The sequence below is a fragment of the Cololabis saira genome, chromosome 22 (assembly GCF_033807715.1).
Source record: "Cololabis saira isolate AMF1-May2022 chromosome 22, fColSai1.1, whole genome shotgun sequence".
Lineage (NCBI taxonomy): Eukaryota > Metazoa > Chordata > Actinopteri > Beloniformes > Belonidae > Cololabis > Cololabis saira.
In genome coordinates, this window is record NC_084608.1 from 11,456,525 (window position 1) to 11,479,161 (window position 22,637).

At 41.9% G+C, this 22,637-nt stretch overlaps 1 protein-coding gene across 1 annotated transcript; it reads left to right on the forward strand.

Annotated features, from left to right (window-relative positions):
- Positions 1-1,282: 1,282 nt before the first annotated feature.
- dcaf11 (ddb1 and cul4 associated factor 11) lies at positions 1,283-22,550 on the forward strand. The gene is made up of 15 exons (XM_061713934.1): positions 1,283-1,473; positions 1,798-2,073; positions 4,571-4,698; positions 9,879-9,997; positions 10,195-10,259; positions 10,440-10,540; positions 13,054-13,200; positions 15,521-15,575; positions 15,930-15,998; positions 16,145-16,202; positions 17,912-18,097; positions 18,824-18,977; positions 19,840-19,992; positions 20,104-20,210; positions 21,429-22,550. Exons 2-15 carry the CDS (start codon positions 1,832-1,834, stop codon positions 21,537-21,539), a joined length of 1,695 nt encoding a protein of 564 aa, XP_061569918.1. The 5' UTR covers positions 1,283-1,473; positions 1,798-1,831; the 3' UTR covers positions 21,540-22,550.
- Positions 22,551-22,637: the final 87 nt, after the last annotated feature.

Consider the following 22,637-nt stretch of genomic DNA (forward strand, 5'->3'; position numbering starts at 1 on the left):
CCTTAAACAAGGAAGCAAGGGGGCGGTATAAGGAGAAAATAATGATTATTAACGTTCTGGATCCATATGAAATCATTACTGAAGACCCATGTGTTTCAATAAATTTGTATAATAGTACAACATACAGTACATGTTTTGTATCCCTCTTACTTATCTTTTCTTTTTTTTGACTGCTATATTATGCTGAAGAGGCTCCGAGGCGTGATTATTTTTGTTTTCCTCGTGAGATTATTTTTTTCCTCTGCAGCTACAAATAAGAGTTAATATTTTTTCCTCAACAAACTAGTTTTATCTGAAGATTGGGGTTAATTGCACTGCAGAGAGCTGCCAGCAACTGCTTTTAGCTGGAGAAGTGGGGAATAAAACCCGTGTTTTGATCCGACCCGTCTGTGTGAGTGTTTGTGGTTTAAGGCTGTTTATGGTTCTGCGTTAAATCGACGCAGAGCCTACGGCGTAGGGTACGCGGCGACACGAACCGTACGTTGCGTGTCGCCACGTACCCTACGCCGTAGGTCTGCGTCGATTTAACGCAGAACCATAATTCAGGCTTTACTGTGTGGAAGCCGGTGTTTGGTCGTTACAGCCGCGATCCAAAGCGAGCCGACGACTCTTTTACTTTGTTATATCAGATACTTGGTCTCCGTGGTTCTGCCTCCGAGCAGGAAACCGTTGAAAAGTTAAACCATTAGGATCTTTTCCCCACGTCTGTTGTGTGGAGCTGCTGCAGCCATAACGCAGCAACAGGGTTCTGCGGAGCTGCGCTCCAAGCCCCGCCCATTTTCGTCTCGACTGCGAATCAGGAAGGAGGGGGAAGTGACGTATGCCGTAAAGCAGTCAAAGTCGTAACGATTTGTAGTTTTTTAGTGTGGCAGGGTTCCTACCATGCTCCTCAAAGTTACATAGTGCCAGTGAATGTGAAACAGACCCCCTCAGACCATGACAGAGGTGTCATTAAACCTGTTGGAAGTTGATGTACCATCACAATGACTCTGGAAATATGATATTAAGGTGGAAAAGTTACGTAGTGTCGCTTTAAAAGTAGGTACAGACAAAGATGTTTTATAATTTTTTCCATTACTTTTTTCTCTTTTTTTCCTGTACATACCTGGCAAAGTATAAACACAATACGAACACAGCAAAAAAAATAAATAAATAAAAAGTAAGTATGTGACAGAAGACAAACGTGTTTTTATCCTGACATGAGGAAAACATTTACAACCCCCCCCCCCCCCCCCCCCCAGTGACGTCAGCAGAGCTGATCACGTGACGGGGGAAGCGCAGGGGCACGCGCAGGGTTCTCTCCTCCCGACACTTTTGTAAACAACATGGCGACCCGAGCACTGGCCCTGCTCTCCGTCCGCTCTGCTGTGTGATATAAGCGATGTGTGGCAGACTGCACTGACGCTGCAGCTGTAGCAGACTGAAGGTCGGACCGGGACCGGGACCAAGCAGCTGTCAGGAGGACGGTAGACGGTAATAAAGCCTGAATTATGGTTCTGCGTTAAATCGACGCAGAGCCTACGGCGTAGGGTACGCGGCGACGCGCACCGTACGTTGTGCGTCGCCGCGTACCCTACGCCGTAGGCTCTGCGTCGGTGCAACGCGGAACCATAAATCAACCTTAACTAATGCCATCAGCCCGTTAGCTCTTAGCTCGACAAACACGTAACCGCGATCAGCTTAACCTGCAGCACCAATGAGCCCATCGATTGACAGATTGACGTGTTTGTATCGAGGAAGTCAAAGTACAGAGGCTTAAACAAACAGCTGACAGCCTCACCTGACCTCTCCCTGCAGGTAGACCAGCCCGTCCCTGGCCGCCCCCCGGTCTATGGGCTCGCAGTCCAGTTCTGGGATGTCTGGTGGGAGAGGCTCTTCCAGTGGCAGCCCGGCAGAGCCGTCTGGAGCCGCGGCCCCGAGCCAGAGCCAGGGCCAGAGCCAGAGCCAGAGCCAGAGCAGCAGCAGCAGCAGCAGCGGCAGCAGCGGGGGCCGGGGCCGCCGCACCGCGGACCGCCAGCCCGCTTCAGAGGAGGACGTGGACCTGGCTGAAGTGCTGGCTTATCTACTCAGGAGGTGAACACCGGGGTCTCCAGATCAGAATACCACACTGGGAGAACTATGGATAAACGTGCCCCTTTCATCTCTTTTTTTGTTTGTTTTTAAGCCAACCTGTGTGTGTTGTTATTGTCCACCACTCATAGGCAAGGCAAGTTTATTTATTAGGGGTGGGACGATACGGGTAACTCACGATTCAATGTGGCGATATGTGGCCCACGATAACTATAATATTAGGGCTGCAACTAACGATTATTTTAATAATCGATTAATCTGTCGATTATTTTTTCGATGAATCGGATTAAAAAAACTAAAAACTAAAAAGCATTAAATTCCAACCATTTATTCGAAAACAGAACTGACAGTGCAAATTCACACTTTGTTTCTAATACCGAAAAGTCAGTAAGCAACTTAATTTTGCATCGTAACTCACTGCCTGCTAGTCTTGTAAATGTAAACACTGTACATCTGGACAAATTAAAGTGCATGAACAATAGTGCGGTGACAACCGCGTAAATCCATTATGTGTGTTGTAATAAAATATCCATATTTTCTGTCAGTTTATCGATTATTTATTGCGACAGAGAGCGCAACAATATATTGTAATATCGATTTTTTTTTTCCCCACCACTATTATTTGTATAGCACAATTCAACACAAGGTAATTCGAAGTGCTTTACATCAACATTAAAAGCGGCAAGACACAATTAAACCGTAAATAACAAATAAAATTATGAGAAAAGAAGGTAAAATAATAAAAAGCACAAGTTGCTGTAAACGAAGGGCAGTAGAGTACCGCAGGTGCAGAGCAGAATAACTGAACGCTGCCTCACCTTCACCTCATAGGATTTCACTTCCAATATTAGTCTGCACATATTACATGTAAAAGTTACAATTAAAAAAACAACAACAGAGAATTGACAATCTTTGATCCTGGCATACATAGCTGAGGTATTAATGAAATATTTTGTGGAAACTGCAAAGAGATGCATAAATGCACCAGACACCTTTGTGGTCTGGTGCATTGTACTTTAAAGGGGACCTATTATGAAAAACAGGTTTTTTCTTGCTTTAACATTTATAAAGTGGTCTCCCCTCAGCCTGCCAACTCGGAGAAGGAGGAAAGCAACCAAATTCTGCAGTGTCTGTACAGCCGCCTGGATGAGCCGTCCAGTGTGATGTGGATCTACGAGCCGTTCAGATTCTGCTCCCGTCGTTACGTAACCAAAATGCGATTTACTTAGGTCGGCCTCCGATGCATGAAACCACGCTCACAACTAACTCCGCCGGCCGGAGCTTCCGCCATTTTTTCGTAGCGGTGTATCGCGTCATTCAGGCAGCCAATCAGCACAGAGCCTCATTATCATAGCCCCGCCCACTCAGAATCCCACATAGATAATGAGGTTAGAGAATGGGAAGATAAAGACATGGCGCAGAGGCTGAATTTCTAATTTATTTAGCAAAAAGACAGTCAAGGCCTGTTTAAAATAGGTATTAGATTCCATAATAGGTCCCCTTTAAGCCAACCTGTATTGTTATTGTCCACCATTCATAGTATTTCACTTCCAATATAGTGTACACATATTGCATGCAAAAGTTAAATTTATGATCCTTGCATACATAGCTGACGTATTAATTAAATATTTTGGGGAAACTGCAAAGAGATCCAGAAATGCACCTTTGTAGTCTTGTGCATTTTACTTTAATAATCCTGCCATATGCTGTACGTTTCCTTTTGAAGAGCGAACTTAAAACCAGTTTTTTTTTTGTTTTTTTTTGTGGGTCACGTTGCATGTCTGAGTAGCTTGTGGAAGTGTGATGTGCACATAAAGCCCTTCATTATGTACCATGTCTTCAAGTAAATATCATTAAATCTTGTTGAGAAAGCTAGAGTAGCTGTTTTATGCATGAGACTATTTACCGTTTAAAGAAGTATAAATGTTACATCTGCAGTAGCTGCTATGAAGACATTTATTAGATGTCACAAAACAAAAGAAAACATTGCTGTTTTATTAGGTTTCCTCCAAGAGAGCAAATATTTTACTCTTTATAGTCCAGTGCTGCTATAGACCTTTTTATTTCTTCCCAGATTTGTATTCATGCAGATAGAGAAGCTGGTATGAATTTTAATATTCTGTTAGGGCTTAGCAACACTGAGCTGATTTTTGATGGTGGCATGGCCCCTACAAAGACAAATGACAGCAGGCTTTAGAGGAGGTGAAATAAATGAGAAGGTTTGCATTTCTCACTTGGGTCAGCTTTCGGCTACCTTTGACTGAGCTACTGATCTTCCATCTGTTACAGTAGAGCTGTTCACTGAAAAAAGACGCTAATTGCACCAAAGTAAGCCTTTTACAATCTGGTGTCTTTCCGTTTCAGTCTGAGACTGAAGATGTACACAGAGTTTCTTCCTTCCGTTGCTCATCATTACTCCAATAGATTACTAGATAAATAGATTAATCTACAATGGCTTTAATGTATTGGCTGTTGCATAATGATATACTGGTGTGTGCAGGGGCCAGGTGAGACTGGTCCATGGCAGCAGAGCCACAGAGCTGGAGCTCGTCCAGTCATATTCCGACTCTGACGAGGACAGCGATGGAGCCTTGGAGGGGCGGCTCGGGGACCGCTACAATCCACCAGGTAAACTCCTTCCCACACTGTTTGCCATACATTTACTTAAAGGGGACCTATTATGGCATCTAATACCTTTTTTTTTAAACAGGCCTTGAATGTATTAAAAACAAGCTTTTGATTGTTTTTGCTAAATAAATTAGAATTTTAGCCTCTGAGCCATGTCTTTATCTTCCCAGTCTCTAACCTCATTATCTATGTGGGGTTCTGAGTGGGCGGGGCTATGATAATGAGGCTCTGTGCTGATTGGCTGCCTGAATGACGCGATACACCGCTACGAAAGTGTAAAGCCGGAAATATACTCTACGCACGTAACCTGCGTAGCCTGCGTAGCCTGCTTTGTGTCTGTTCATGCTCCACTGCGTACGTCGCGTACCACCCGAGTAGAGCCTGTCATACCGATGGTGACCGATAGGGGGCAGTAAGCAGAGCAACAGTTGGAAAAGCTACTTATATTAAGTAGCAGAAGTAGTAGCAGCAGCAGCGGTAGCAGATTAGAAAAACGAACACTTTTACAGGACAATATTGGATGATGTAGGAGATTATAACATCGTGTGAATGTGTATGAGTGTGTATGAATGTTTGTGGTGGTCGGAGGGGCCGTTTGGCGCGATATGGCAGCCACGCTCCCGTCAGTCTGCAGGGCAGCTGCGGCTACAGACGGAGCTACCACCGGGGAGAATGTGTGTGAATGAATAATGATCTCTGTAAAGCTCTGGGTGCCTAGAAGGAAGCTAAAGAAAACCATAACATTATTATTATTACTCTTTTTTTAATGTGTATTACTTATTTATATTACTGTTTTACCCCCTTCCCTGTGTGTGTGTGTGTACTTCTGCTACGTGAGTTTCCCCGTTGAGGGAGTAATAAAGGACTATTTTATCTTATCTTATTATTATTGCTTATTATCAAAAGTGGATAGTCTTTCCAGACTAATTTATCCAGCATTCTCCTCACCCATCTCAACAAGAATGACGAAACAATAAATCCAGTTAATTTTAGGTTCATATGGAGAAGTAGATGTCAATATATAAGAAAGATTAACATGGTCAAAAAATGTATTGTTCCTAATATGATTCCAAGTCATTCAATAGTATTTTTATTGAAAAACAGAGTATTTAAAATAAAATAAGTCCCGTCAATTGACTCCTGGCTTCCGGCTCCGCTTCCTCCCGGCTCCGGGAGGCACCGAGGCTCGGCGCGTACCTCCGCCGGGGCTCGGTCGCCGGGGCTCGGTCGCCGGGGCTCGGTCGCCGGGGCTCGGCGGCCGGGGCTCGGCGGCCGGGGCTCGCCATCCGCGGTACTCCCGGGGACTCTAGTCCCGCAGCACCAGTGAGTATTTTGACCGGAGAGATTATAAAATACCGGACTTCGGCATATTTTACCGGACAACGGAAACCCTGGGGGGAAGTTAAATATTGCATAAATATATGCACGGGGAACTTTCTCCAGGGGAGAGCAGCATAATCGTGCCAGCCGGGATCAGACCGGGAACAGCGATACTAGCGGCCAGAGCGAGAACTGCAGGTCGCGTACGCGTTCAGTGTCTTTTTGAGAACGTGCACGTCGACGCGTCAAATGTACGCAGGATACGCAGGATACGCGAGACGTGACGTCACGCGTATCCTGCGTCTCGCGTACGCGTTCTGAACTGCAAGTATAAACGCGGCTTTAGGCGGAGTTAGTTGTGGGCGTGGTTTCACGCATCGGAGGCCAACCTATGTAAATCGCATTTTCATTACGTAACGACGGGAGCAGAATCTGAACGGCTCGTAGATCCACATCACACTGGATGGCACATCCGGGCGGCTGTACAGACACTGCAGAATTTAGTTGCTTTCCTCCTTCTCCATGTTGGCAGGCTGAGGGGAGACCACTTTATATATGTTAAAGCAAGAAAATACGTGTTTTTCATAATAGGTCCCCTTTAAGAATCTACTAACCTGATTTTATAACACTGAGAGAGGGTGCGTGGTTGGATATATTAAGTGGGCTGATCCACAATTTGATAATGACTGAAGTGGTCCACTTGGAGGACCATAAGTAGTGCAGACCTCCTGATTAGGGCTGGGAATCATTGCTGATTTTTAGAACCGATTCAATTTCAATCCCCAAGGTCACAATTCGATATCGATTTATTTGACTTGTATTTAAGTTTAAAGACAATTTTTGTTTAGTTACGATAAATATACCGGTGGAGCATTAATGTTTTTTCTGGCACCAGATTCTGCACACTGGTTAAGTTATGCATCTGGTCCAACATAAGGGTATGTATCCAAGAGCACATGGCTGGTTTGTTGAATTAACAACACATATAAATACTAGTCATAAAGATCTTGTGTGTGTGATTCAAGGATCACAGCCAAATACCTAAACACTTTGTCATTTATTTCAAATTCAACAATAACATCATTTGTGACCCTGGCTTTTGATTGGTTGATGTGGTGCATTTTTCCACCAATAGGAAGGAGGGGGGTCTTTTTTTTTTTCTTTTGCTTGCAAGTGCTTTCCAGAGAATGGCCTGTTTTTTCCATTTCTTCCTGCACCACCAAACTCGAGGACAATTTTCAGTTAAAAAGCATGGTGTATATTGTTAATCATATCTCTGATTTTCTTGGCTTATTAACACAATTGAAATACTTGTTTATACTTTGAGGGGTCCTCTCTCTACACAAATTGAAACCATAGGTTTCAGACTCATTGAGGCTGCGTCTCTCTGCTACGTCATTGTAAATGGGTCATGTGATTTGAACGCGGCGGTGTTTTCATTCGACCCCCCCGGGGGCAAAGGCATGAAAGCCAATCATCGACACACTCAAAGCCGGTGTCATGTTTCAGGGAACAACAGGAGAGGGAGGAAGAGAAGGAAGCAGCCACAGCGCAGACACAGAGCAGACACAGAGGGGCAAGAGAAAGTAAGCGACTGTTGTAAGCCATTTGTGCAGAACTGGAGAAAAAAAAGTGGGTGTTGAATCCTCTCACTGGGAAGAGGGTCGTACCTCCACAGGTGAGACACCCATGGCGGTCAGTTAATGCAGGTCAGTGATGATTGGCTGGAGCAGTGTCAGAGTGGTGTACAGATATAGGAGACTGAATACACTACGCAGTCTAAAGCAGTGGTCCCCAACCCCCGGGCCCCGGCCCGGTACCGGAACCATAAATCAGGCCTACCGCTAACCACAATACATGAGTAACCATGACAGCCAAACTCAATATCTACATAAATACGGCATAACATTTGCAAAGAAAACAAATCCTTATCAGTCAGGTGCTTTTTGTGTCAGTTAGGCACCACTTTAGCATTCCCGACACAAGTTTAGTCTTTCAGACACACTTTCTACTGCCGTTAAACTTTTACCATTAAAGTCCGAAGCGCCAGATGTTTACAAGGTCTCGGCAAGACGCCTTCAAAATAAAAGCACTAAATATCGGTCTCCTTAATAAATAAAATAATTCCTGGCTTTAAATAACGTTAATGAGACATAAAAACACATTTATAGAAATACTCATATTAAAGGTAATTTACAATTCCCATTATTTTATTTTTTCAAAAATTATGTTTTATTATTATTCATTATTATTATTACTATAGAGAAAATACCATCGTTTTTAATGCTGATCTTGTCATTTTATTTAGTTTTTATCAACTACACCTTTAGATTGGGCCGTGAAAATATTGTCAGACATTAAACCGGTCTGCGGTTCAGAAAAGGTTGGGGACCACTGATTTAAAGGACAGATGGCACATACAGTACAGAGCAAAGGTTCTGACACACTTCTCCATTTGTTTGAATGAGAAGGTGTGTCCAAATTTTCGGTCTGTACTGTACGTCCAAGCCCAGAATAAACAAAAGCTCAGCAAAAAACAAGCCCCAAAACCCGCAACCCCCGATTTCTTATGTTTAAAAGGGACTACACGAAAAAAATAAAAACAAGCCCAAAGTCTCTTATAATGAGCGCACTTGGCAACTATGTCTGTTACGTCTGTGTGGGCAGCATTCAGAGATCAGCGACAGGAAGGAAGTAGAATACTGAAGGAGAATATAAGACCAATCCACAAATTTACGACTCGATATTAAATGAACTTCCCAATAAATGTACTAAAACTTCACTCTGGAATATATTTAAAAGGTTTATTCTAGATTGGAAAGCTTATGATTATGACAGCTTATGCTGTTTGTCAATGCCTGGAGAATGAACAATGAAATGCTAGTTTAAAACCACAGAAAGCACAAATGATCAGACAGAAGATTACAGACAGTACTATGGAAAACTCCTTTGTATGTCTTCTACCAGGAAGCGCTTCCAGGTTATGTTTTCCTCCATCTGTTAAGAATGACGTGAGTTAACAGTCATTCTGGTTCTTCTTGAATGGAGAATTACTTCCGTCACACACTGTCTCTTGCCTCTGGTGTTCTGCATCTTCCATGCAGCAACTACATCATCCATGTTAATGGGAGAGCTTAAGACAGGTTTTTCTGAGTCAATAAGTCTGTATGATTCAGGTAAATAATCCCCTTTTATGATTTTGTTTTCTGGAGGAGAAACTCCCACAAATGCAACAGGTGCAAAGATAACTGTATCCATGTCTATGGGATGGCTCATTATGAGTGCGTTTTGTAAGTTTGTTTAATGCGGAAAACGATATAAACCATTAAAAAAACAAGAATTCTCTTATAAGTCCCCCAATATTTTTTTCTCAGTATACTATTAGAACATACATTTTCAGCAGCCAAACAATTTTGAGAGTTTAAGACTGTGTTTAATCATCTAGGTCTTGTTGCAGGACTGTGTGATGTGTGTCGTCTTCCTTCAAATTAATTAGAATCCATCCTCCCCTCTATGTGTTCATGAGCTTTCACTTAAAGATGTAAAACATGTATAAGATCTTGTTTTTCTCTGAGATTCAACCGAAATGTTATTTCTGGAGGTTAAAAATATTATTTTCAAAATGTATAACTTGATCATGTGCATTGAATCATATAAAAACTAAATTAAAACTTATAGTCTTTACTCAAGTAAAGAAAGTGAATCCCATGTTTATTAAACATCTGTGTATCGTTTGTGAAACCTTTATCACATTAAAACTTGTCAATTCTTGTGAGCTTTGCAGCTTGTCAAACAAATTGGGACGTCACATTTTGAAATTTTGATGTGAGAGTTGAACTCCTGATGTCCTTTCCCATTAGTGGACACCCAGCCTGACACAAATGAGTTGGACCGCAGTGAGATCCGCACTCAGATCCTGCTGGCCACCGCCTCGTCTTCCATGAGAGGCCGCCACAGTTTCACCCACATGCTGTCAGAGGTCAGATGACACAGTTGCACACTAAAAATTCAAGCCAGATGGCAAAGAAATTGTTGGCAAATTGCAACCATTAGAAAAGTACTTTTATAAACAATAAACTGCATCTTATTTTCTCTGTGTATTATTGCAATGACTTAATCACTTTGTTTTTCTCTTGATAATTGCCATCAAATGTTAAACGGATCTTTTGTGCGCAGAGGGAACAAGGCAGATGTCGAGGCTCCAGTTTTTCCCATGGAGAATGCAGCCGCATCCGCACACAGTAAGTGCTCTTCAAAGAATCTCACTCAGCTGATGTAGGTGTACAAAATTCCAGCCGGAGCAATAAAATGTGATTATATATCTTTTTAAACATTTTTTAACGTAATATCCGTATAGTCTGTGTGCACTGGACATGAAGAAGACCACACATTATGATGCTGGCCTGTTTGGTTCTTTGCAGTTTCCTGCCAAACTATGTGTCCCACAAGGATTCGTACCAGCAGAAAGCCTTTTGCGGAGTTTACTGTGAGGATGGCAGCATGTTCCTGTCTGCCTGCCAAGGTAAATAAAGACATACAACAAGAGAACCCCAAGGGCCTAAGTCAGATCTTAGAATTATTCTTTACAAGTGCTAACACCACCAAATCAACTGTTGTGCATCTCTATCTATAAATCTCTAAAATACCTTTTAAAGTAATCGTTTTTTTTTTTCTTAAACTTTTCTTAACCATCAAATGTAATTTTAAATAGTAAATTGATTACTGTTTACTGATATAAAGTGCACTTTTGTTTTAATATCTTTCTGTTTTGTAACCATGTTAGCAGACAAGGGCCAACAGCGTGCCACCAGCCTCCATGTCATTTGACTTATCAAACATGTTTTCCTCGTTATAGTATCTCTGTTAATGTACAAACACTCAATTAGGAGTCAGTTACTGGTAATACACCCTTTTCAATACACTTGAAACCAGAAGTTTACATACACTTTATAAAAAGAAAGAAGACCTCGACAAATCTGGGTCATCCTAGGGTACAATTTCCAGATGCCTGAAGGTGTAGTATAAACGCTATGGGAAAGGTCAGACATAATACCACTCCAGAAGGAGACGGGTTCTGGGATGAGCATGCTTTGTTTGCGAAGTGTGTGTATCAATCCCAGAACAAAAGCACAACACCTAGTAAAAACGCTGGCTGAAGCTGGTAAGAGTATCATGATCCCCATTGAAAGGAGTCCTGTACTGACGTGAGCTGAAGAAGTCATTGCTTTAAAAGCACTGTAAAAAAGCCAGATTACAGTTTGCAAATGCACACAGGAACAAAGACCACAATTTTGGGAGACATGTTCTGTGGTCTGATGAAACTAAAATGTAGTTATTTGGCCATCATTACATTTGGAGGAAAAAGGGGGAAACTTGCCTGAGAACTCCATCCCAACTATGAAGTACACTTGACAAAATAGACGGCATCATGAGGAAAGAATATTATGTAGCAATATTGAAGCAACATTTCGAGAGATCAGCCTGGAAGTTAAAGCTTTGGCACATATGGGTCTTCCAAATTAACAATGACCCTAATTCGTTACAAAGTGGCTTAAAGACAATGAAGGTGATGTGGCGTCACAAAGCCCTGATCTCAATCCTTTAGAAAAATTGTGGGCAGAGCTGAAAAGGTGTGTGTGTGGAAGGCCTACAAACCTTACTCAGTTACACCAGTTCTGTCAGGAGCAACAGGCCAAAACTCTTGTGAGAAGCTTGTTGAAGATAATCAAAACATCTGACCCAAGTTATTCTGTTCAAAGACTTCTTCTTTTCCTTTCGGCTGTTGCCACAGCAAGTCATCTGTATCATCTCCCCCTATCCTCTGTATCCTCTTCTCTCACACCAACCAACCTCATGTCCTCCTTCACTACATCCATAAATCTCCTCTTTAGTCTTCCTCTGGGTCTCCTGCCTGATAACTCCCAGCTTAGCATCCTTTTCCCAATAAACTCACTATTCCTCATCTTTACATGTCCAAACCATCTCAGTCTGGTCTGACTTTACCTCCAAAACATCTAACATGTGCCGTCCCTCTGATGCACTCGTCCCTGATCCCATCAATCTTCGTCACTCCCCAAGAGAACATCAACATTTTCATTTCTGCTGCCTCTAACTCTGCCCCCTGTCGTTTCCTCAGAGGCACCATCTCCAAACCATGCAACTTGTGGTGTAACTACTGTCTTGTACACCTTTCCTTTCATTCATGCTGTTATTCTTTTGTAACACATCACTCCTGACATTTTCTCCACCCGTTCAAACCTGCCTGCACATGTTTTCTCACCTCCTTTCCCCACTCTCCTTTGCTCTGGGACTGTTGACTCTCAAGTACTTAAAATTCTCCACGTTCATTATCTGTATCTCCCTGTAACCTCACTGTTCCACTTGTGTCCCTCTCATTCACACACATGTACTCTGTCTTGCTGCAGCTGACCTTCATCCCTCTTCTTTCCAGTTCTTACCTCCACATTTTCCTCCACCTGCTCCCTGTTATCACTATAGATCACAATGTCATCTGCAAACATCTTGGTCCATGGAGATTCCTGTCTGACTTCCTCTGTCAGTCTGTCCATCACCATAGCAACGAGAGAGGGCTCACAGCTGAACCCTGGTGCAGTCCCACCTCCATGTTGATCTCCTCTGTCACACCTACGGCACACCTCCCACCGTCAGCTCTCATACATGTCACTCTAACAAACCTCTCTACCACTCCACACTTCCTCATACAGTACCACAGTTCCTCTCTCGGTACCCTGTCATATGCGCTTTTTAGATCTACAAATACACAATGAAGCTCTACAGTTTAATGACGATGCTACCAAATACTAAGGAAATCTAAGTCATGCTTCTCTTTATACAGTTCATGTAAACTTCTGGTTTCAACTGTGCATGCATGTTCAAGTGTTGTCATCGTAGGGTCTGGTGTGTACAGAGAGTTGAGTAAACCACACGGGTCCTATGGTTATGAGACATTTACTTGTAGAAACTTCAAAATAAGGGCTGTTTTAATTCTTATATAATGATAATGAACTTCTGCAGACCAGAACATTCGCCTGTATGACACCACCAGAGGGCGTTTCCACCTACGGCGGACGGTGAAGGCCCGTGACGTGGGCTGGAGCGTGCTGGACGTTTGCTTCACTCCCGACGCCCAGCACGTGCTCTACTCCAGCTGGTCTGACTACAGTAAGGATGGGGGGCCAGTAAGATGCTGCATGATGAGAGCAACAGTCAGTCAGTCAGTCAGTTATTGTACCATTTATGTTTGTCCATGCCAAGCATGACATTTCATCATCTTCTATACAGGACTCCTTGTGTTGTTGCCTAACAAAGCTAGTTTTGGTTATACTTGTACTACCAACAAGCCGCCAGTTAAAATGTGATAGCGCTGCTTTCTTCTTGAATGGATCTCTGTCAGCTTGAAATGAAGGGCTGCACAAGTCGGTTGATTACTCGTTCATTTAGATCAGGGGTTTTTGAGCAGATAAACATGCAGGGCTGTGGCCCCGGAGGACCGGAGTCGAGGAATGCTGATGTGTTGAATTTCATGTTTTCATTCGGAAATGTACATTTGGGTATGGAAATAGATTTACAGTGACATTAGTTGTTATTAGCTATTCAGTAAAACATCAACATCTGTCTTTTTCAGGGATTTTATATAAAATTGCTCCTTTTTATAGGATTTCCTTTTTTTTAATCCAGGTTTGAGTAGTTGTTTTTTTGATATAAATTAATGAATCAGATAGTGCTGAAAAGACAGCAGCTTTTCTCCAAAGGTTGAAGGCAACCGCTGGGTGAGACACGTCCTGCACAGCAAACACAATCTATTTCGCCACAGCATTCATCTGCCCCAGCCAGGGCTGATGTAATGTGATCTGCAGACCTTCATTTCTTTTTTCAGCCGCATACTTGTATAACCTCTGCTCAGTCTCATGTAAGTAGCCAGTTTTCTTATACGGTTGGTACTTTTTTAAGGCTATTGCCTCACATTACATTGTGTAAGTGCATATTTGTTTCCACTGCGTGGCAGTTGTTTGATGACTGCAGCAGTTATCACCATCATCTTTAACTTTCCCTCAAAAACTGCTTCTCAGTTGTTCATTCACTCACCCTAGTTTTGAGACGCTATAGTTGAGACTTCACGGCCTTTCTTATTGTGTCAAATCTCCTGGGACTGTTGCGAGGTTATGTTGACAGCTTGATGTGTAACAAGCATGTCCACTACACCATTGACTGTTGTGAATATAAAGGTGTAGGCGTTTAAAAGTCTAAATCCAAAATTGAACATATCATTGTTATAGTTTATGCAGCCTGTTTCTCAGGTGGTCGCAGTTCCTTTGACCACATCCTGTGGGTTCACACCAGTAACCTAACACCCACAGCCCTCCATGAATCAGTAAATTCTCTAAATTTACATTTAAGTTGTTGCTCATGTAGCTGACACTTTTAGACATGCAGACTTGGGAAGCCGGGGATCAAACCACCATGTGAACTGGTGGGCAACTCTTCTATTTGAGCCCCTGAAAAGAGGGTTCCACATAAGAGTTTAGTTTTTTATTTTAGTTTATTTTCGGTCATGACAAAAAAAAGAATAAAAATGACAACAAGAAAGCGAATACACTGTTCAAAGAAAACATTACAAAAAAGTTTCCAATATACAAATAACATCTAGACCGAAAAAGATGTAGGCTGAAGCAAAGCTTATTATTTGCCTACCCTCAAAAAGATTAATTAAATTAATGAAATAAAAGCAAGAAGTAAGAGAAAGACTGCCAGTAAAACAAATTGCCTCCATGGGGATAACAAAAATTCCTCAAGAAATAAAAAAGATTTTTAAAATAAAGGTGCAGTCTACATGTTACCTTCATCCTTAAAAAATCAAATCAAATCACCAATTAAATAAATACCCAAATCAACATAGCAAGCATGACCACTCATTAATTTGATATAAGGAAATCATCCTTCTTTTCAATGTTTTTTTAAATAAGGTTAAGGTTCTACATAATTTCAAATCCCTATCCAACTTATTCCATACATCCACCGCTTAGAGAGAATTTTAACTTTTAAACCGGCCCTTTAACTTTAAGTCAAATTCTCTAAATGGAATGCTTAGTCTGCACTTTAAACCTTTATTCATTATATGACAGTAACTTATATATGTTTGAATAAAGATTTTACAAATGAAAAAGAATTTCATTGTCTAAATATTTCCATACCTGACTGTATGCACGGTAGATGCTGATCAAACGAGCAGCCTTACAATGCAGTGTTTTTACTTTTTTTTTCTCAACATGGGAACATTTTGATGACGTCTTAATCAAGAATAATTGATCACGAACAAATTACTCACTGTACTCATTGTAAAGCCATCAGCTTATTAACCACCTATGAAACAAGGAGTTAGTTAGTAAATGAATGAGTCTGATTGTTGCTGCTTTGCAAAGCGAGCCAGAACTGACGAGTGCTCGTGGGTCATGTGTATCCTCTGTTTGTGTCTCCCACACAGTTCATTTGTGCAGTATAGATGGAGACAGTGAAAACCACACCGCCTTGGACCTCAAGTTAGTGTTTCCCTCATAGTAACTTATAAACTTACAGAGCAGGTAATCTATCATTCCTTACCAGCCGGCCCTCCTCTCCCTTCATTGCAACCTGGATGAATGACGCTCTCAGAACTTGACACCTCCTCATCCATCTTCTATCTGTGTGTGTCTTCTGTTAAATGGAGGCCATTATTTCAACAAAGCATCGCCATTAACCTCATTGTATTCTTTATAGTAACAATGTTTAAGAGACGATGTGTGTCATTGTGAAGCTTTTTGATGTTGGATATCATATAGTAGACCGTGTTGTTGTGATTCAATTATTGTGCTGGTACTAATGCATCACAACCGTGTGTATGTGTGTGTGTGTAGTCCAGATGAGAGGAGGTTCTGTGTGTTCTCACTGGCTGCATCAACAGATGGGAAAGAGATCCTGGGCGGGTGAGTACGTTTGCTTTTCTTCCCTGTGGGAGTAGCTGGCTGAGCAGGGCTTAGGGCTCTTCCCGAGATGCAGAGTCATCTCTCAAGTGTCGGCACACTCGTATGAACCTTGAGTGAGAAGTTTTCCTTTTTATCTTTGTTTCCAGAGCAAACGATGGCTGCCTGTACGTCTTTGATCTGGAGCAGAACAAGCGAACGTTGAAGGTGAGTGCACCTGCAGTCCCCGCTTCTGCATCCACCTCTGTGTGTTTGTGCCTCCGGCTGTGGTGGTTGTGAACCAGACATCAGGTGATTTCAGACCACAGAAAGCTTTTTATTGTTCTCAATTGGAGCTTTGGGAGTACGGGAACCTTTTCATAGTTCTTTTAACTACAGAGGGAAGTTCCCCTCCTTTTTTTTTTTTGCAGGAACTGCCCCCTATTGTGCTCTAACAGCGTCTGTATCTTTGAACCACCTGAGACACGGCTGTATGCTGATTGATACAGATGACAAGAGTGTACAGAGATTAGTGAACATACATTATACGGGAATTAGGAATGGGCAATATTTTACCGTTCACGATAGACCGTCAAAAAAATTCCCCACGGTAAGAATTTTTCATCTCGCGGTAAAAATGACAAATTCCCGTTGATGACGTTTTTGTGTAACAAACATGTTTGAAGGCGGATCTGAGAGCGAGGAGCTCGTTGTTAAACGAGACTCCGTTATCTGGAACTGGTTTGGATTTAAAAAGAGAGACGAGGAGCAAACATCATTTATTATATGCAGAGTCTGCAAAAACAGAAGGAAATGGTTGTTACATTTTGATATAACGTTTGACTATTACGAAAAAAAAAAATTGCAATAGTGTCTTAATTTGTGGCATGTTCCAACCACAGGTTAATTTGCACATTTTATTTATATTAGAGGAGGTCATCACTGATAGGATTTTATTTTCAGTGAACTTTTATTTATTTGTACTGTTTCTTTATTTATCAGGTTGTATTTTTTTCTACTTTGTGATTTTATAAGCTAAGAAAACTTGAAGGACAATGATAATTTTGCTGTTTCACTGTTATCCCACTGTTTAAACCATACAGTTTGAATAAATGTTGAATCTGTTCTTACATTTCAAACTTGTTTTATTTGAGTCATTACAGTTTTGCAGTACAGGTGTAATAATTTAATTGGTTTTTATTCATTCAATTTAATTGGTGTAGTTTAGTAGCATTTAGTATTCTTTTAGAGCAGTGTTTTGGGGGCTCCAAAGACTGAATGTGGTGATAGATTTATAGTTAAAAAGGTGGAGTTGAATTGGTATTTTTTTTATCGTCATTTTTATCGTTATCGGGATAAATGCCAGAAATTATCGTGATACATTTTTTAGTCCATACCGCCCATCCCTAACGGGAATACACAATTTCATAAAAGCTTGTAGTCATTGTTAAAATGTTGATGAGAGGAATAAAGCAGCAGAGGTGATTTAATGAGAGAAGGAATTGAACTTGAAGTGAACTTCACTCGTCCACCAGTCATTGGTTAGTTGTTAAGTTGCTTCATTGTTCGTGATGGTGATGTAAATGCAACCGGGGGCGAGGGGGAACTTCTCAGTTCTCACTTGGAGCAGTTTGAGCTGACTGCACCCGTAGCGGACGTAAAACTGTGCAGGCTCACCATAGGTTTTACAGTATCCTGCATTCTTAATTTAGCAGCCCATCTCCTCCCTGCAGTGGGGCAGTCGGGGTTAAACCCACCTCCCACAAACACCCTCTGTGTAGCAGCCAGCCGCCGACCTCCACCATCTGCTACTTCCCTGTCCTGCTGTCTCTGTGAATCCTGTTACCTCAGTGCCCGTATGCAAGCACACACTCACGGTTTTCACCTGAACCTCACCAAGGAAAACAGCTGCTTTCTTTTGCGTCCGTCCTCATCAGATCGATGCCCACGAAGACGACGTGAACGCGGTGGCGTTCGCCGACAACTCGTCCCAGCTGCTCTTCTCCGGCAGCGACGATGCCCTGTGCAAGGTCTGGGACAGACGGACGCTGCGGGAGGACAGACCGCAGCCTGTCGGACAGCTGGCCGGCCACCGAGACGGCATCACTTTCATCCACAGCAAGGTGAGGAGGGGGCGAGAAGAGGAACGGTGTTTCTACTGTAGCAAAAGGAAAAGAAATATGTAATTTACATCTTTATATTTTTATTCCAAACAAAATAGTAGTCTTACAGAAGTAGTTAGTAAATGAATGAAAGCCGATTGAAAAAATAAATGTTGTTTACCCAGTATTCACTATGATGAAATGTTTAAAGGGGATCTATTATGGCATCTAATACCTATTTTAAACAGGCCTTGAATGTCTTAAAAACAAGCTTTTGAATGTTTTTGCTAGATAAATTAATGAGGCTCTGTGCTGATTGGCTGCCTGAATGACGCGATACACGCTACGAAAAAATGGCGGAAGCTCCGGCCGGTGGAGTTATTTGTGGGTGTGGTTTCACGCATCGGAGGCCAACCGATGTAAATCGCTCCCGTCGTTACGTAACGACGGGAGCAGAATCTGAACAGCTCGTAGATCCACATCACACTGGACGGCTCATCCGGGCGGCTGTACAGACACTGCAGAATTTGGTTGCTTTCCTCCTTCTCTGAGTTGGCAGGCTGAGGGGAGACCACTTTATATATGTTAAAGCAAGAAAAAAACCTGTTTTTCATAATAGGTCCCCTTTAAGTTTGGATGAAAACATGAGGGTACTAGCATTCGCAGTCTGATATACTGCTTTTACATTCATGTTTGTTGTTTTTCCCTTTTCACATCTGGCGCTCACTCATGTGGTTATTGCACCAGGGAGATGCCCGCTATCTAATCAGCAACTCCAAGGACCAGTCCATCAAGCTGTGGGATGTCAGGAAGTTCTCGCCTAAAGAGGGATTGGCTGCCTCCCGCCTGGCTGTCACCCAGCAAAACTGGGATTACCGCTGGCAGCAGGTTCCCCAGAGAGGTGAGGATGGAGGTCAGATGGAGGAGGAGCAGAGCAGAGTAGAGTAGGAGGGAGAAGATACATTTGTGTTGTTTTTATTTTCCACACTGTTCTTATCAGGAATGGGCGATATTTTACCGTTCACGATATACCGTCAAAAAATTTCCCCACGGTAAGAATTTGCCATCTCGCAGTAAAAACGATAAATTCCAGTTGATGACGTTTTTGTGTAAAGCTGATTTATGGTTCTGCGTTAAATCAACGCAGATTACGGCGTAGGCTTTTTTGACTATTACGAAAAAAAATTGCGATAGTATCTAATTTGTGGCATGTTCCAACCACAGGTTAATTTGCACATTTTATTTATATTAGAAGAGGTCATCACTGATTGGATTTTATTTTCTGTGAACTTTTATTTATTTGTCCTGTTTCTTTATTTATCAGGTTGTATTTTTTTCTACTTTGTGGTTTTATAAGTTAGGAAAACTTGTGGTACTTTTGCTGTTTGCACTGTTATCCAGCTGTTTAAGCCATACAGTTTGAATAAATGTTGAATCTGTTCTTACATTTCAAACTTGTTTCATTTGAGTCATTCCAGTTTTGCAGTACAGGTACTAATTTAATTGGTTTTTATCAATTACATTTAATTGGTGTAGTTTAGTAGCATTTAGTATTCTTTTAGAGCAGTGATTTGGGGGCTCCAAAGACTGAATGTGGTGATAGATTTATAGTTACAAAGGTGGAGTTGAATTGGTATTTTTTTAATCGTCATTTTTATCGTTATCGGGAAAAATGCCAGAAATTATCATGATAAATATTTTTGTCCATAACGCCCATCCCTAGTTCTGATTGTTAACTTTGCTGAACCTGCTTTCCCTTGCAGCCCTAAAAAGACACAGGCTGACGGGCGACACGTCAGTGATGTCCTACCGCGGTCACGGCGTTCTGCATACGCTCATCCGCTGCCGCTTCTCTCCAGAATTCAGCACCGGGCAGAGGTTCATCTATTCCGGTTGCTCCACCGGCAAAATCATCAGTGAGTCTGTCCGTCTGGGATCTTCCTCAACCCTGTCAGACTCTGGCTGAATTGACGGGCTCCAGTTGTTTTATGAAGACTCAAGTGGTTGAAATGTTTGTGTGTGTCCAGTCTACGACGTGCTGACCGGCGCGGTGGTCACCAGACTGTCGGGCCATCACGCCTGCGTGAGGGACGTGAGCTGGCACCCGTACGAGGACAACATCATCAGCAGCTCGGTAAGTCTGTCCACGCGTGACAGCCTGTCATCTTAATGATCATACTGAACCACAGGAAGGATTCACGGAAGAAGTGCAGGTGCTTAGTTGATGAACCTTAAACCTGGCGAGCTGCAGTCCAGTAATGAGATACAGACGCATTTAGACGAGGAACAGAATTCTAATTTTAAGGCAAGAAAAGAACAGACTATTCACGCATTTCACTAAATTAGACACTTGAGCATTTTCTCTTCCGATGGTACAAAATGTCAAAGTAATTTGGTTTCAGAAATGGAAAGCAAAATGAAAGCTTTCATTTCCCTTTACGCCACCTACAAAATGACCTAAAATGTTCTGGTTACAGGAAAAAAGACATCCTGAAATTTTCATGATTTGAACATTGACATCATCAACAGCCTCAGTTTATGAAAAATGTTTTACTTTTAATTTACTTTTTTATTTTGATAGAATGTAAAAAATGATACATTTTTTAGATAGAATAAATATACTTTTCTTTTAATGTTTTTAATCAAATAATAGCTTGTTCCTATACAGTTAATATTTTCAACATTTCATTTAAAAGTGTGTTTGTTCAGACTGGTACAGGAGATGATTCCTGACCACCGCTCTAATTCTACAGTGACTCTTGCAAATAATCAATCACATGACTCACTGACAGACTCTCTGGAAAATTACCCCTCAAGAAGAAATGTAATTTCAGTGAACAAAATACTTGACACTTGACACTTGATTCCCCCAGGACTTGCATACTAATATGTTCTGTACCATATCCTGTCATCTTTGACCAGAAAACATGAACCACATTTTAAGAAACCAATGGGCTTGACATCACTTGAAACTCCTCTTGTAGAGCACACATGTCATGATTTATTCACGTGGTGATGTTTGCCCTAAAGTTGCATATCTTGAGTTTAACTTGACTACTTTCCCAGTGAAATTGCTACTTCATGTTCACGCAGTTTAAGAAAACTGAGTGTCTGGTAGCTTTTTGTTGATTTTTGGTTAATTCAACTAAAATCCCAGAATGAAATACTCTGTGGAGAAGAACCTGAATCAGGGACATCATATGAGAGGCTCTATTGTTCTGGCGTACACAGGTTGATTCTTTTAAACTAAGTTAATGAGAAAACAACTGGGGAACAGAAACCGCATGTGCTGGCAGGGCTTTCAAATCATGTTTGTGTGATTCTATCTCTGTGATGGTTTTTTTGTCTCCAGTGGGACGGAGCGGTGCGAATGTGGGAGCACAGACAAACCCATCCTCTAGAAGAGGAGCGAGAGCGGGAGAAAGACGGAGAACTGCAGCAAGAGACGAAAGAAAGATGCTGAAGGAAGTAACATCTCCTCGGATGGGAGCGAGGCCAGCCCTGATGGAGGAGGACTCTGAAAGACTTGTTTCTCTTTTGAATTACATGCTGGATAATAACACTTCAAGTATCGCATGGCTGTGAAAGTATTCATTTGGAAGCCGCGACGGCCTCCCAGTCCTGGGAGCACAGAGGAGCGGCCCGGCCTGCTTCTGTTTTTCTTTGGTTTTTGCCTCACTGTCTTGCGCAAAGTGAACGGGCCAGTGTCTTTGGATCCGGACGTGAACACTTTCCTCAAAATGTGCCGAGCCTGGAAGCGCTGGCACTGCACTCAATAAGCTGTTGAAAAAAATAATAAGTTAGTTACATAAAGAAAGAAATGTTGGATATTTCAGAAAGATTGCGATAATTCTGTATACTTGTATAGTATTTTAATGGTATGTGCATTCAGGGAGTGTATTTAGATGAGTTCTCGTGGGCTAATTTGGCGTCGGTTTTGCCTCTGCTGTTATAAATAACATAAGCTGTGTCCCATTTTAGAGGCCATCCCATTTAAAGTCCTCACATACAGTCTGAATATGTGATGTTATTATTATTCTTTTAGTTGCCTGAAGTCACAGCTGCAACACGTGATCGCATACATTTTAGTTTTGAGCCTACAGTTGGTCAGCTGTGCAAAGGCAATCCTTTTGGATGTGGGCTGGGCTCTCTGCTGGGCGTTTCCAGCAGGTTGTAAACTCGACTGTGGGGGTCAGCACTCGGCTCTGCAAACACAACACACGCTCTGGGGCGACTCTCTTTCTTTTCTGTGTTTTTGTAACGTTTTAATGGCCAATATAGGTTAACCAGTGATATGTCTAAAAGAGTTGCCTATGTGTGATGATGTTGAAATCCGGACAGGGGATGTGCACATGGTTCAAAAACTTGTAAACACTGATTCATATATGCAATTTTCAGGTCTTTATATTGTTGCCCACGTTTCACTTTCAGACTGTTGATTTACAGTAACAATTAAAAACTTTCTTTAAATACATCTCTAGGGTATTTCTCATCTATCCACACCGAATTAAACTCTGTCAGTGTTTTGAACCGTCGGCTGAATATCCATTTTTAAACTGTG